The sequence below is a fragment of the Aquarana catesbeiana genome, linkage group LG07, assembly GCF_042186555.1.
Source record: "Aquarana catesbeiana isolate 2022-GZ linkage group LG07, ASM4218655v1, whole genome shotgun sequence".
Classification (NCBI taxonomy): Eukaryota; Metazoa; Chordata; class Amphibia; order Anura; family Ranidae; genus Aquarana; species Aquarana catesbeiana.
In genome coordinates, this window is record NC_133330.1 from 71,539,166 (window position 1) to 71,555,544 (window position 16,379).

The 16,379-nt window shown below is 42.1% G+C and overlaps 1 protein-coding gene across 5 annotated transcripts in view; it reads left to right on the forward strand.

Annotated features, from left to right (window-relative positions):
• CARD19 (caspase recruitment domain family member 19) overlaps nucleotides 1-13,618 on the forward strand; it is a 64,436-nt gene extending 50,818 nt beyond the window's left edge. For 4 of the 5 annotated variants that reach the window (XM_073592320.1, XM_073592321.1, XM_073592322.1 and 1 more), the window contains 2 exons: nucleotides 337-408; nucleotides 3,203-13,618. In XM_073592320.1, coding sequence (XP_073448421.1) covers nucleotides 337-408; nucleotides 3,203-3,318 — 188 coding nt within the window. In that variant the 3' untranslated portion in view covers nucleotides 3,319-13,618. The remainder of the gene's footprint in view (nucleotides 1-336; nucleotides 409-3,202) is intronic. The other variant, XR_012235248.1, reaches the window with a different exon arrangement.
• The last annotated feature ends 2,761 nt before the right edge of the window (nucleotides 13,619-16,379 follow it).

Consider the following 16,379-nt stretch of genomic DNA (forward strand, 5'->3'; position numbering starts at 1 on the left):
TAACCATAGCAAAAAAAGTGTTAGCTATACATACATATATCCAAGTGGTTAATTGATTGTATAGCTTGAATATTCAATCATTTATTGGGTTTCCTCTGGGTAATCTGGTTTCCTCCCACACTCCAAAAACATGCTGGTAGGCTAATTGGCTCCTGTGTAAATTGGCCCCAGTATGTGTATGTATGAATATGATTTAGGGACCTTAGATTGTAAGCTCCTTGAGGGCTGGGACTGATGTGCATGTATAGTATATGTGTAAAGCACTGTAAACTGAATGCACTGTAGACATACCTGTAATAAATATAATAAAAACATGTTATGTGCTTTCTTCAATAGGGCCTGTCTTCTTCCTGGCATGCTTCAGTGTTGCTGCAGGATTGGCTGTTTTAATGTATTACAATGACTCAGGTATGTGAGCATTGCTGGCAATTTATAAATGTATTTTCTGTCTGTACATCTGCCTCATTCACTGAAAACTCTACTATCAATTATACAGAAAGGAAGAAGGAGCTGCTAAATTCTTAAAATAGATTTATGTATCAATTCTTGTTGGATTCCTTTCTTCCTTCGGCCCCTTTCACACGAGTGATCTGATCAGGTCCACCTGTCAATTTTTTTTAGATGGACCTGATTGGATGGTCCATGTATTCCTGTGGACCGGCAGGTGTAAATGGACTTGTGTCCGTTTACACCCACCTACCTCCAATCTGATCTGGCCCACTAAAAAAAAAAAAACAAAAAAAAAAAAACGGAAGGTGATCCGTGCCCCTCCATCTAGGTGGATCGGATCAGGGGCAGTCGGGTGTAAACGGACAGCGGGTCCTTTTACACCCAGCCATCTATAGAGCAAAGCGGGCTCTTACTGTGACCACTCTGCATAAACTGAGCGGATACGGACCTGTTATTTACCCGCTCTGCTCTGTTCAGCAGGCAGATCCCTTGCTGATCAACTCAGATTCCGCCCCGTGTGAAGGGGGCCTTACAGATTTAGTACTTGCCACCCTGTTCCTTTGTCGGGGTGACTATCGGCAGCTCAGAGAAACAGGAAAGCTTTTGGTTTTGTGAAATTTATCATCCCCTGTATTCCTTTTTTCCTATAACATGTCTGCTAATATCTATGAAAAGCAGAGCTGTAAAATACAGTTACACTTATGTCGAGTATATTAAGCAGGAGGTACAATCTATGTAATTTTATATGTTCACAGCTATGCTCAATGCACATCTAAGAGAGGCTGTTGTGGATATCATTTGTACAATTCTAGGGATGTAGGAACTATTACACTTTACAATCTATCGGGCACCTCCAGGCAGCACTGGATAAATGGGTAGTCACACAGGGTGTTGAACATTCACACTTTAAACCATAGCTGTGGTGGTCTTATGCAGTCAATTTAGACACAATGTGTTTATTGCAAAGTTCACATGGCCTCACAAAGCAAAATAAACCCAAAACTGAATATCAGGTACCCCCAAGCGCCACATCTTTAGCATGCCTGCCTTCAACTCTGATCTACTGTGGTAGGCTCCGGAAGAACATAAGCTTGCATAACATAAGGGACAATTGTGCACACTCCTTCCCACAATGCATTGCTCAGTGCATGATTAACATATTGGTTGGCCAGGGCATTGTCACATGTGGATGAGATAATGCTTCGTTTTTTGAGCCATTACCGACTTTTGGAAAAATCGGTAATTGAATATTATATTCAGAGGGGTTAGGCAGCAGAACAGAATGCAGACTATAGGTAGAATGGGGCACCAGAAAGTGTTTGCTATGCAGATCCAGGGCAACCATGCATTGAGTGATCTCATGACAGGTGTAATTTATGGATAGTGTGCAGAGATGAGCAAACCATACCTTTTTTATAGCCCTTGGTTCAGCCATACAGAACTAGATAAAAACTCAGTTTGTCACATCAGGAGTCAGGCTTGAAGACCAGTAGCTATAGGAGTAGAGAGACTCCCACCGACCAGCAGAATAGGTATACAAGCTGGTCAACCTAGTGGATGGTATGTGCTCACCCTAGGTGAAAAGCACCTGTGGTCCATAGGAAAAGGAATAGTGTTCCGTCATTGGTATTGGTAAAAGAATGCCCCATTGTTGGTTTTGGTGGGTGAAATAGTGCCCTGCTGTTGGTGTCATTGGAAGGAATGGTGCCTGATTGTTGATGCCAGTGGAAGGAATGGTGCCTGATTGTTGATGCCAGTGGAAGGAATGGTGCCTTGTATTAGTAGGAGGAATAGTACCTCATATCAGTGGAAAGAGTAGTGCCCCAAGGGCCAGATAAAGGCAAGCAAATGCCTGCAGATTGGAGACCATTGGTGTAATCTATAGAAATTATAAATACTATAGTGTTGGTGGAAAGGGGTAAAAAATCAGCACACCGCTAAAGGTATTACACTGCTTGTAAAGAAAACGTGTCATGAAGGAATTAGGACGTCACTTCTCAAAGTTACTAGGTCGTCAAGCTAACCCTGCGTCCTATAGAATGTCAGCCTCTATTTTTCTTTCATGACAGGTCTCCTATAAAACAGAAGGCATTCAGATACCATTATATTCTTGGTAGATACACAGTGGTACTGAACAGTCATTGTCTTACCTATCAATGTGGCTTTAATTGGAACTATATTTCTTTACAGCGGTCAACCACATTCAGTCTTTTTTTCCAGCAGTCTTAACATTCTTATGTTATTGTCTATTAGGGAATACAATAATTATGAAGTCTGAAATGAATGGTATGCTTCACCAACTTTCCCCACTAGACATAAAATATAACCTTTTCCTTTCTTTTAAAATATTCCTTTTAGAAATCAATTTATTAGCTTATTATCTATTTTTCTTTTCCACTTTACATTTCCCCATAGTCAGCAGAGCTCTGTTTTATTTCTAGCCATGTTTTATTCAATGTTCTTTGTCTCACAACAATGATCTATGCTCTACCTGTTCTCCCCATTAAGAAGATGAGAGGCAGCAGTGCACAGACTCTGCAGGCCAATCCATAAGAGAACTTCCAAAGATGAATGGTCGACGACTCGGCAAAGTTCATTTTCGGAAGTTCTTTGTCTTTTAGTTGTTGCCCAATTTATTCATTTCTTTTCTCTATGGTCTAGCCCAAGTATTGTTGCAGAACATGATTATGAACATAATTGTTTGCATTTAGGATCTTTGTTAATAATTGAACTTATTTATGTTTTATTTCAGAGATAAAGTCTTCTGGTACTGCTAGAAGGGTATTTGGATATTCTGCCCTTGGGTTTGGACGGCACATCAGAAATATCTTAATATCATACTTGGAGGATGCAGCAATCAGCTACTAAAAGCAGGGATGTCTGTGTTACATACTTGAAATGCACTACGTATTATACCAAAAATAAGGCCTTATTTAAGTGGATGAAGCTACAGTATGTGCAGTAACCCATAGCAATAACTTAGTCTATCCTTCAGTGGACTGATTGGTTGCTATGAATGACTGCACATCAATGTTCTGTGCACTGTTTGTTTTTAGGTGCTTAAACGTTACATATCCAGGGTGTTTAAATGAAACATTAGGCCTTGTACCCTTCCAAGGGAAGCGTGTTCATGTGTGCTAAGAGTACATATTCTGTGTGTTATTCTGCAAAGAGACTGCCTTGCAGGACATAAAGTTAAATTTAGTCACTTTAACAACCAAAAAAAAAAAAAACCAAAGAAAAAATAAATGCTGCTGACTGGTACAAAGTGCAGGCACCTAGATGTCCATGCACATACACGCTGTAGTTTTCAGTTCCCTTGAACGCCTGGAATTTATGATCGGTCAGATTCTGACTCTTCCTGGTAGTGATAAGCTTGTCCACTATCCCTCCTGCTCCCCACACTTTCCTATTGGCCAGTGAGGCAGCCCTTCATATTGATGGGCCAATAGGAATGTATGTGGCTGGAGGGAGTAGGCAAGCTCTGACAGTAGACAGTAAGTGTCATTGGGGCAGAATGGGGGCACTGAAAGCTGTGGCATCTATAGGTGTTTGCACTTTATACCTGTCAGCAGGTTCTCCTACATTTTGTTTAACCATGGGTGCTTAACCTGTGGCCCTTCAGCTGTTTGCAGAACTACAAGTCCCATGAGGCATTGCAAGCCGCTGACAGTTACACACATGACTCCCAAAGGCAGAAGAATGATGGGCCTTGTAGTTCCACAACACCTGGAGAGCTACAGGTTTAGCACCTTTGTGTTAAACTGAGAAGGTGTTAAACTGACAAGGTTTTCTCCTTGTTTAAATGCTGTTCACTTTTTGAAGCTGATCCATTGGCTCCGGTATTTTCTGTGTTGCTGACTCAGCACAGTTATGCAGATCAGGTACTCTGAGGTCACTTGCTGCATACTAGTTCAGGTTCAGTGACCCAGAAACCATCAAAGTCAAATGTGCAGCATGAATAGCATTTTCAGAAACGGCATCCTTTCTCTCTATACAGCTTTCCTTTAAAGCCCAACTCCGGTGCAATTGTTTTTTTTTATTTGTTTTATTCCCCACTCCTTTTTTATTTAAAGGGATTAGAAAAGGGTTGGAACTACTACTGTCAGTTTTTTTTATTGCAGTTTGTGGGTCCACTTGTCACAGGGACAGGAAGTGTGGGGGAGTCTAGTCAGGGCTGCAGATAGTAATAAAAACCTGGCAGAGATACTGACTCTTCCCCAATCTATACAAAACAAAGAAAAAAGTTGTGTCCGGATTTGGGCTTTAAAGTGTGTCCAGCCAAAACCTTTTTTTCTTTTGACGGCTAGAGGAACCCCATGTTGGGTTTTAACTTCAATTGGGGGCTGCGTTTGCTTTTTCCTCCCCTTCTGTGCTGGAGACAAGTGAAGAAAAATCTGCAGCAAGGGCACAGACAGCAATAAATAGCTAATGGGAATCTAGCCCTCCCCAACTCTACTAAAAGGTGTTTTTATTTCTGTCTGTGTTCCTGTTGCAGATCTTTCCTCATTACCTGGTGAAACCGGACAAGAAGTGAGGGGAAATCTCTCTAACAGAGTCCCAGTTAGTAAAAAACAGACAGGGATTCTAATCCTTCCCCATTCCTTCAAAAGCAACATTTTGGCTGGACATTTAAGAACTGTTTGTTTATGGACCAAACACCAAAGTTGACTGTTAGGCTACATTCACATGGGTGTAGTACAGCGTACACCCGTGCAAGAGCTGTGTTTGCCCACATGGGGATGTACATGTGTTCCATGCATCCCTGTGCAGGCAGTCCCATTCATATCATTTGGGGCGCACAGACACAGCCACTGCTCTCAATTTGACAGCCATGTGGGTGTATGGGCCCGAACACAGGCAGTGTGGGGTAGATTAGGGCTCCATTCAAATATGATGCGGTTCACAACATTGGGGTCTGGTGCGCCCATGTTCACCCTTTCAGGTGCAAATCAGTTTAGAATTTTTGCCTGAATTTGCACCTAAATCAGACCAGAAGATACACAGGACCCCTTTTCAATGCGGACCAGGACCGCCCCGGAGCTGTGGGATCTAGCTCCATTGAGGGACAGTCACGCCCTCCTATCATGCGGATTGGATGCGGGGAAAACCGCATCCAATTCGCATATGTGTGAGCGGGGCCTTAGGTTGGGTTGTGCTGTGCCGCGGCCACAGCATATGTGAACAAAGCCTCACTGAAGGCAAACAGACTCTGCAAAGTGCAGTTGCTCCAGAGCTTAGTAAATGATGCAAAGCTTCACTTTGCAAAAAATAACCAATCACATGCAAGACAAATAAAAAAACAGCATTTTTGCTAGTACATAACTGGATGATAGAAGTCAGCAGAGCTTCCCCTCATTTACTAACTAGCTCTGGAGCAACTGCACTTGTAAAGTGCACAGTCTACCCCTTGTGTGTTCAGGTTGTGCACATATAACCACACAGCTGTGAAATTGGGATTAGCAGCTATGTCCCAATTGAAGAGAATGGGACTGTCTGCACGGTGATGCACACAAAACCTGTGTATCCCCATGTGTGCAAACACGGCTTTCACAGGCACTGTAGTACACACATGTGAACAAGGCCTTAAGCACAGTTCACATGGTGCATTATTTTGATGTTTTAATATTAAATTTATGGCATTTTTGATGCAGCTTCCAGCAAGTTCATCTTTTCATAGGGATGAATGGTAACGCATGTATGATGCAATATATGCCACAACAAATGAAAAAAAAATAGGTGTAAATAGACCCTTTGCACAAATGTACTTAAAATAAGATTATATGTGCAAATGAAGCTTTACTGAACAAATCTGAAAATATCTAAAAATGGGTCAAGAAACTTTAAAACGAGGTTCTCTGAGGAAGAATATAGATGTGTGCAGTGTCATAGCAGGAATGTAGATATAGATACACAAGATATTGCACAAGTGCCTTGTTAAAAAGCAAATAGATACCCTGTCATGGAAGAGACACAGGGGCTACAATCACTTACCTGCTTCAGGAAATGCTAGTTCCCCAGTTGTCATATTCATCTTCTGGCTGTAGCATTTTCTGGTCACGCCGTCTAGAAAAGCGTATGTGGCTAAAGAGGTTTGATTTCACTCGCAGAATATTTGTTCGGCGCAAATTACTTAGGCAGCCAGGCAACTAGCATTTTAAAAAGCACAGCAATTTTTATTTATTTAACTATTCTATTGAAAGGCTGTATACAGTCATAAGGGGTTATTTACTAAAACTGGAGAGTGCAAAATCTGGTGCAGCTGTGTATGGTAGCCAATCCGCTTCCAGGTTTGTCAGAGCCTAATGGAACAAGCTGAAGTTAGAAGCTGATTGGTTACCATGCCCAGCTGCACCAGATTTTGCATTCTCCAGTTTTTAGTAAATCAGCCCCATGGCAGAATTTGTAACCTCAGAAGAGAGGACTGTCCTGCACCTTGCATGGTCTCCCTGTCACTTATGTATCTGCAGTGCACTCCCTCCTGATCTGCCGGCTCACCTTTCGTGTTCCCTGCCTGAATTTCTATGTACCGTTAGCAGGACAGACAGAAATAAGGAGGCATGTTCAGTATGCCCCATAGGAAGCCTTACCAGTCCATTGACAGTGTTGTTGTTTTTTTTTTTTGTCTTTTACAAGTGCTTTGCTTTTTTTAAAATTGTATGTTAAAAGCCTATAAGCTTTTCTGTTGGGTGTCGCATTGAACATTTAAGTTGTCTGACGGTTTTGTCTGGAATATTTTAATTACTGTAGATGACATTAACGGGTTTGATATCATTTTAATTCAGGGCATTGCACTCCTTTTTGTGTATTGGAATGATTAATCCAAACTATTGTATATGACTTTGGGTTTTTCGTATACTGACCTTTGATGTTTTCATGCCAGATTTGTGTTTGCTGTGTTACACAATATGTTCTGTTTTCTTAATACAACTAGTTTTTACCAAAAGTAGCAGGTTTGTTTGTAAAATTTAATTTTTAAATACCAAATAAACTGACCACTATCAGCTAATCGATCAAATCCACAGAAACCAATCAAATGATCTCTTTCTATTATCTATCTAATAACAGCAAATTCCTGTTTGATTGGCTGCTATCGGTTACTGTACTTTGTACATTATCATTGCACTGCCTTCCATTTTTATGTATTATGCAACTTAGAAAAACAGTATTGGGGATTGATGATGGAATATATAAAAGGAATTATAGCAACCCGTGAAATGACTTTACAAAGGCATTAAATACCAAATACCAGAAAGATACAAGCTTAATGCCTGGTACACACGTTCCGAATATCGTACAACCGATCGTACGACCGTTCTCGCTTTAATAGTCGCAAGTAGAAATTGAAAGTCACGAAAATTCTCGTACGAAAGACAAAAAAGAAAAACGGAAGTGATGTCATGTGTTGTAATGTATTTGTATTGTATTTTCGGATGACAACTATACTGACTAAACGAAAATCGTACGAGGAAAATTTTCGTGTATGTTCGATTGAATAATATCAGATGAACGGCCGTGATCGGCTGTCGAGAGTAGTGTACACACGATCCGAATATCGTATGATCCTTCCTCGGACGACTGTTTTCATACGATATTCGGATCGTGTGTACGGGCCATTAAACTGTGATAACTTGAAAGCACATTAGCGTACGGATGAATGTGCATTGGCGTGCGTTCCTTTTAAAAGGCATAGCAATGCTCATAAAATCCTGCACTATAGTGCACCACAACACACAGATGTAAATACTAAAGTCCCAGTTCACACTGGTGCAATGCGGGAAACCCTGCAATTCAGTGCCGGTTCCTGCATTGCACCTGAATCGCACACTAGTTGACACTGACATCTGCGAACAGCTGGGGGTGTCAATGTAACATTAATGACACCACCAGATTGGTCCGCAGATCGCAGTGCGAACTGTGAAATGGTGCAGGAATCAGATCGCATGGGTGTGAACACGGCTGAATTTGCATCATACAGACATCGCATGTGATCTACACAGCAATGCGGTACAAATCACATGCAATGTAAATCACATGTGATGTCTGTGATCACACAAGTATGAACCCAGCCTAAAAAAAGGGGAAATTTATCAGAACTGGAGCAGACAAAATCTGGAACAGCTGTGCATGGCAACCAGTCCTGCATCATTTTAGTGCAAATGCGATGCGATTTCAGCCATACAGTTTGTATGGCTGAATTCGCATCGTACAGACATCGCATGTCATCTGCACAGCAATGCGGTGCAAATCACATTCCATGTCTGTGATCGCACAAGTATGAACCCAGCCTAAAAAAAGGGGAAATTTATCAGAACTGGAGCAGACAGAATCTGGAACAGCTGTGCATGGCAACCAGTCAACTGCTAACTGCAGCTTTTTCAGTTTGGATTTGAAAATGAAATCTAGAAGCTGATTGGTTGCTATGCACAGCGGTTGCAGATTCTGTCTGCTCCAGTTTTGTTAAATTTCCCCCAAACTATTCACATCTATGTTGTAATGCAGGTGCATTTTCATGCACTGAGATGCGTTGATAACCCATTCAAAATGAAAAGGCTGCCTCGATGCATGGAATTGCGCTCGTTAACACAGGAGTGTCAATACACCTTAATAACTTGAAATGGCACTTAATGGGAGATTGTAACTGGAATATAGATCATATTTGCAGTAAATTGTCAAGAGTTAACATAGATGTGTATCACTCATTTGTGCCCATTTTATTGTACTGATATTTACAGCTGTCAATCACTAGGCAATTGTACACTCCAAGACCTGGGGGGGAGAAGAGGTGCCCTTTCACACCAACAGTTTTTCTTCGGTTTTTGCCTTAATAAAAGCAGAACAAAACTGCATGACCATTAAATCCTATGGAACTGTTTACACCAATCAGTTGCTGGTCAGTTGCATTTTTAAAGGTCCTGCATGCTGCGTTTTTGGTGCATGTTTGGTGCGGTAAAAACCACCCCAAAAACGTACCTCCCTATTGAAATGAATAGAAAACAGGGCAAAAACGCATACAAAAATGCACCCATGGTTTTGTTTTTAATGTGTTTTTTTGAGTCGCATGTCTTTTTCTTTTTTTTTTTTTACAGGTGCAAAATGCACTGGAAACTAGCGTTGCACCGATACCAGTATCGTTGCTGATACTAAGCATTTTCGCGGGTACTTATACTTGTGCAAATGCTCCAATACTTAAACCCAATACCTTTTTAGTGCGGTGTGTTTCGAACCCATACAAAATGAATAGGCTCAAATCGCACTGCAAAGAATCGCATGTGAATTTAAACAGAAATGCGCTGCGATTCCTGTCCGAATGGTTGGCAGTTTCCCCCACTGATCCTGTGTGAACGCAGGCTTGTCATAAGGACCTCAGTCTGAGTTCACACAGGAGTGGTGTGGGAAACCGCATGTGATTTGGACAGGAATCGCACCACATTACTGTTCAAATCCACATGCAATTCTTTGCAGTGCAATTTGAGCCCATTCATTTACTATGGGCTCAAATCGCACCACAAGGAAACAATAAGTATCGGCGAGTGCTAAAAGTATTGGTACTTGCACTCGCTCTGAAAAAAACTGGTATTGGTGCATTGCTACTGGAAACACACATGCATTTTTACCGCATTTTTGCAAAGGAGCAGTGTGAAAGCAGCTATTCTCTAGCGTTAAAATTAAGCTATTTTTCAGATAAGACCACAAGTTATAATTATATATTCAGCCTGTCATGCTGTGCTAGAGAAGGAACTAGTGTTTACGCGCTCTGTTCAGTAAACATTCTGATCTCCCTGAGGCTGACACACACACCAGTCAAGTGTTAACTTTCATTCTTACCATGTTCTAAAACAACAAGCAAAAAAGAGACCTGGTGCCAATTGGCATGGACTAACCCCTCAAGACTAAAACAATGGTAGCGCCAATTTATTTGCTAAGGGCATCTACTTCTTTCTATAGCCCTGATGACCTTAAAAGCTGAACTCCAGGCAAATTTTTCTCCCATGCATTGGGGCTGTACCTGCACTGCATGGGTTTATTGCTTGTTTTTTTCAAGGGGCAACCAGAAAGCTGTTCATTCACCCGAATCTCTGCTCCAGTGGCAAACGGCGCCTCCCCATGATCCAGCGATGGACCGTTCCTGACGTCTTCATGTCCAGAGCAAGTCTATTGTCATGATGACATCAGGAACAGTCCACTGTACAAAACCGCTACACCACGGGGGGGGGGGGGGCAGGAGCCTCCGGGACCAGTCTTGTGCTGGGAGGATCGAAGGATTGGATAAAGTCATCTTTTTACAAAAAATAATAAATGCACTTTTTTTTTGCAGTTAAAAAAATTTGCATCTATTATTTTTTGTTGTTGTAGGAGTCTGTACAGCATTAGGAGATCGCTAATGCCATGCAGGACTCCTGCAGACCTGTCAGTGTATCTGTTTGCTCGTACCTCGTTCGGGCAAGCCGATACACTCGGGAAGAATCTATGAACTACCACAGCGCTCACAGCACTGTGTTAGTTCATTGAGAACTACAAGCTGACAGCCGCTGAGACTGTCAGGATTTGTAGTTTTCCATTCACAGAACACTATGAATGAGTGACACAGCCAGGCTAGCGTTTTTTTTTTTTTTTTTTACATTTTGACAGTTTGTGGGTGGAGAAGAACTCTGCTAGCTGTCAGAGCAGGGGAGAGGGGAGGGGAGAGGGGCTGGTCCTTTCATTACATACCACCAGGGGCGGACTGATAATTCATGGGGCCCCCGGGCAATAGGAGATTATGGGGCCACACAGTATACACACACACAGTATACAATCACACAGTATACACATACATGTATACACAGACAGATGTAAAAAAAACCACAGATTTTTTACATACTGTCCCTGGTTTTTCAAAATTGACGCTCTTTTTTTTGTTTATAGCACAAAAAATAACCGCAGAGATAATCAAATACCACCATAAGAAAGCTCTATTTGTGGTAAAAAAAAAGGACGTCAATTTTGTTTGGGTACAGCGTCGCACGACTGCGCAATTGTCAGTTAAAGCGACGCAGTGCCGAATCACAAAAAATGGCCTGGTCATTGAGCAGCCAAATCTTCCGGGGCTGAAGTGGTTAAAGGACCTCTATAGCAATAAATACTGTATTCTACTAATGGTTAGTGATTAATACCTGTAATGATTGTAGTCAGTATTTTATTTTTTTTTTCACATGCCTTTTTATATTTTTCTCCATTTACATGCAGACTAAGCCGTCCAGCAAAATTGACCGTTACAAGGGTTTGGGACAAACCATGTAACACTGCCAAGGATGCCTATGGTCACCTTTTATTTCCACCGAAAAAAGTGTTTTTATAACTGCTTAAAAATTGTTCTCTTGAGTCAGGCTTTCATTTGTTTCTCGCCTACATAAAGTCCATCCGAGACTCCACTGTCCACAGGGTGACAACGCTACTGTGAGATGAATGGTTAGCGTTGTCACCCTGTTAAAACAAGTGTAAAATAACAGATCTGCTGGCAGGATCAACAAGTAATAAAAATATGTGACAGGGGACTAAGAAAAGCAAACACTGCTAGTAACAGACATAATCATATATGTTTATTTTTATTTTGCCATCAGTTACACATTAAAGAAAATAGGGCAATAATAATAAGAGGTCACAAAGTAACTTATTTTCACTTCTGAAAATCCCCTGACATTTAAAGAGACTTTTACTGCTTAGGACAAAGTGAGTTACATACTAGCCCATCCTCCACCCATATATACTGACCTTTGCTGTACTCCCCTGTTGCTGTTGGAGCCATTGCCTCTATGTGGAAATAATATGGAGGTGCATGTGACCTCCTCCTGGCATGCACTGCTCAGGTCTGTGCAGCCAATCACCAGACCCAACACCTGATCAGTTGGAAGGAGTCTCACTAGAATTAAAGTGCCACACCATGATCTTAAAGGTAAAACATAAGACTCTTCTAGTGTTTAAAATGACATAATCCAATGCGTTTTATGGGGCTGAGCCTTGCTCATCAGGGCTTGTAAAAGGGCAACACTGTATATTGACTTTAGAGTGGGTGAGTAGTTTGATATAGTGTTTGTATTGTCCATTGACACAACACTTCCCTTCTTACAAGCCCAAGGCTGAGCTCCCAAAATGTGTTAGTGTGTGTGTGTATATTATATATATATATATATACACACACACACACACACACACACACACACACACACACACACACACAGTTTATATACAGTTTTTCCATTGGAATCTTAATTTTAAGATCACAGTGAGGTGTAACCATAGAGGCTATTTGGTGTGCAGAGGTCAACAGCTCAGTGTCTATACACCAAATGTGCATTTCCAGGGACCCAGCAGAGGTTATTTACTAAAACTGATGTGTGCTGATTGGTTACCATCCACAGCTGCACCAGTTTTAGTAAATCTCCCCCCAGTGTCATCTATTATTTCTCCTAAGCACCTGACAAGTTGACGTCATCAACTCGGTGTAAGCTTTGACACCATCCGACACGGAGCTTACACAGGGTTTGAGTCCCAAGGAAAGGAAGAAGGGAAAAAGTGGGTCATTGGGGTGGGCTTGTAGGAGATTGTCACTTTGACTTTAATGCAGTGATGTCTCTTCAAGGAAAATCATTAAATATTATTGGCAGAGCCCAGGTTATGTCATCAGAATACTGGAAGGATGTTTTCTGTATCCTATGGAATGGGTCCTGTGTAGCAGCATCTGCAGGTTTGCTATAACCTTGTACTGGATTATCTGGATCCATAGATAAACTCAGTGTAGCACCTCGGGGTCTCGGAAATAAAAATGTCAGCTTGAAGATATACATTGATAACCAAACCAAAAAATACTCTAATTAATAAATTAGTGTATTATTTATTGTAAAAGTTCCTGCAGAACTTGTAAAATGTAATCTAACGTTTAACATAACATATCAGCAGAGCTAAGAATGCAGTCTGCCGGGGAGGGGAAGTTAGCAGTCATTTCCTGCAGTGTTTTTAGAAATGTGTTTTTTATAAGCCAAAGCCTTCTCAGATGTGTGGAGAAATGTCCATTTCATACATCTGGAAATTGCTGTGTGTATTGATTTTTCATGAAATGCAGTTATACCCAACGTCCTGTAAAGTGGTTCATGTATCTTTTTATATATTAAACCTTTTGCCTGTTAAAGTGTCTGTGTGTTGTATTGCTTTTGCTTTTCAAGTGTCAAGTGTTAAATATCAATTTATATTTAAATTAGGATAATTGTCTGCTTTAGCCCTGGTTCACATGCATGCGACTTGACATGTCAAATCGCATGCCAAATCGGCGGCAATGGCAGCATCCGCAAATGCGGCGTTGCACCGATTCCCAAAAATAGTTTCTGTACTACTTTTGGCGATTTGGGGGTTTGATTTCCAGACATCTGTGCAGAAACCCGCACAGATGTCTCTGAAATCGCCCCCGAAGTCGGGACTGAAATGTGGGAATGAAATTGTGCGAGTTCAGCTGAACTTGCACGATTTTATTCCCGCAGTCAGTGTGAACCAGGGCTCAATCTGATTACATCAGTGGCTCACTCGGAGATAAAAAGCAGTGTGTATTTATCTTTCACTGATTTCACATGTATGATTTGATGTCTGATTTCACAAGTATGAAACCTGGATGCCGAAAGTAGCGACTTTTCTGACCTGTCCCGTCACTACCAAGGATAAGATAATTTTTAAAAAATGTAAAAAAAATGTTATATTTACCTGCTCTGTGCAATGGTATTGTACAGAGCAGCCCCGAACCTCCACTTCTGGGATCCCCTGCTGGCAATCTTGGCTCTTCCTCTTCCCTGTGTGGCACAATATTAAGCTGCTGCCTATGGGGGCGCACGTGTGGGCTCGCTCCTGAGCTGGGCTGTGTCCATAGATTCGGCCATGTTCTCAGCTCACAAGATTTGACTGACAGTGAAAGGAGCCAATGGCTCCCACTGCTGCCTCTGTTCTGTGAATGCAAAGAGAGAGCCACTAGAGACGGGTACAGCATTGGATCGAGTGAGGATGCAGCATAAGGGGGGTGAGGGAGCGATGCAAATACTGGGCTATTTTTTACCTTAATACAGGGAATGCATTAAAGTAAAAAATGTCCTGGCCTTAGAACCACTTAAACTCTGGAAGCTGTGCACAAAAAAGAACTAGTCCCTAGTATTGCTTGTGATCTTAATGCAGCTGATCTTTCCCCATTACTGACTTGCCTTGCCTTGTTCTGCACTGTCTCTGTGTGAAGGCAGATATCTTGGTAGATGAAAGGGATTTGCTTCCTTATGTCAGTCTCCATAAGACAGAACAGCAGTGAAATCACCAAATCTCCTACAAATAGTTGTCAGAGGCAGCAGTGCTTTACATCTCACACTGCAGATATACCACTTTGAAGCTGTTGGCACAGGGATACCCAGTCACGCTCACATGCTAGGAAGTGCTCATCTGTTTGTTTGTTTTTTTTAGGAGGAATACAAAATAAAAGGTAGATTAGTAGGATAAGTTCACCTTCTGGAGCATGTTACACCCATATTTAGGGTGTAACATGGTCCAGACCTGTCCCCTAACATGATCCCCCCCCCTACCCTGTGACAGCCGGCAGCCCCCACAACCACTGTCAGAGCTCAAAAACAATGTGACTGTGAGGGGCTCCAGCCACACAGCTATGTCGTTCATTCACCACTGTCTGTTAATGAATAAACTACAACTACCATATCCTACTACCGCAGATAGCTTATAGTTCTCAATGAACTGCGCGAGGGCGCTGAATGTAAAGAAAACCCATTGCCGGCAATAAAAAATTGTGAAAAAATAGCAAAATCCATACTAGACCCTTATCTGAGCATGCAGGCCAGGAAACTGGGGGGACGAGCGAGTGCCCACTCCCCCTGAACCATACCAGGCCACTTGGGGGGGGGGGGCAGGATGTGGGGGCCCCCTTGTTAAATGATGTGGACTGGAGAAGTAATATGATGGTGGATAGAGCACATCAGTCTCTGACCCCTGCATATGCCATGCAGCCAGGGCCCAGGGACAGAGACTGATGTGCTCTATTCACTATCATATTACTTATCCGGCTCCCAGTAATGTCCTCCTTTTACTACAGATATTATCCCCCCTACAGCTTCACTCTCCTCTGGAACCTCCGCTCCGCCTATGACGAGTGTGCAGTCATGCACTGCATGACAGGACAGAGTCGCCTGGCTGGCCGCCGTGGTCTCTCTCGATGGATTCAAAAATGGCGCCAGGATGCGCAATTATGTTACTGCGCATACGCCGCCCGGCCGAGCGCATACGAGCTTTCCTGAGCCCGGCTGGCTTCGAAACGAAGTGGTCGGCTCGCGGGCACTGGTGCCCGTAACGGACTTTCATGGGCACCCCGAAAAAAGGTTCAAATTTACAGGCTGCCCGTAAATCTACGGGCGGTTGGCAATGCTGAACACAATTTTGCTGCATTTAAAACCCGGTAAATGTTGGCAGGGTGTACATGAAGCATAAAGCAGGTGTAAAGACTTAGTCATACTAAACACACACTGTTTTATTCACATTAACCATTTTCTTTCTGTATGTGGATCATGGCACTGTAATTATTTTAATAAAAAAAGAAATCGATATACAGCTGTCACATGACCCAGCTCTTTCCCAGCCTGTCTGCAGGGATGCAGTGGCAGAAGGAGCTTCTAGTCCTCTGCTGCTGGTCACATGGTCAAAAAAAAAAAAAAAGCCTTTGGAATACAGAGTCAAAATAAATAATAATAAACTGTTTTAAATTGTCATACAAATATATATTTGAAATTAAATCTTTATTATTTTTGACAATAACATGATGTGGGCGGATTTCACAGGCTGTGTCACGCCCCTCCAGCCTGTGTCTTGGAATAAAAGGGAGGTGAAGCCCCCAACAATCAAGATGTAATATGCCACCC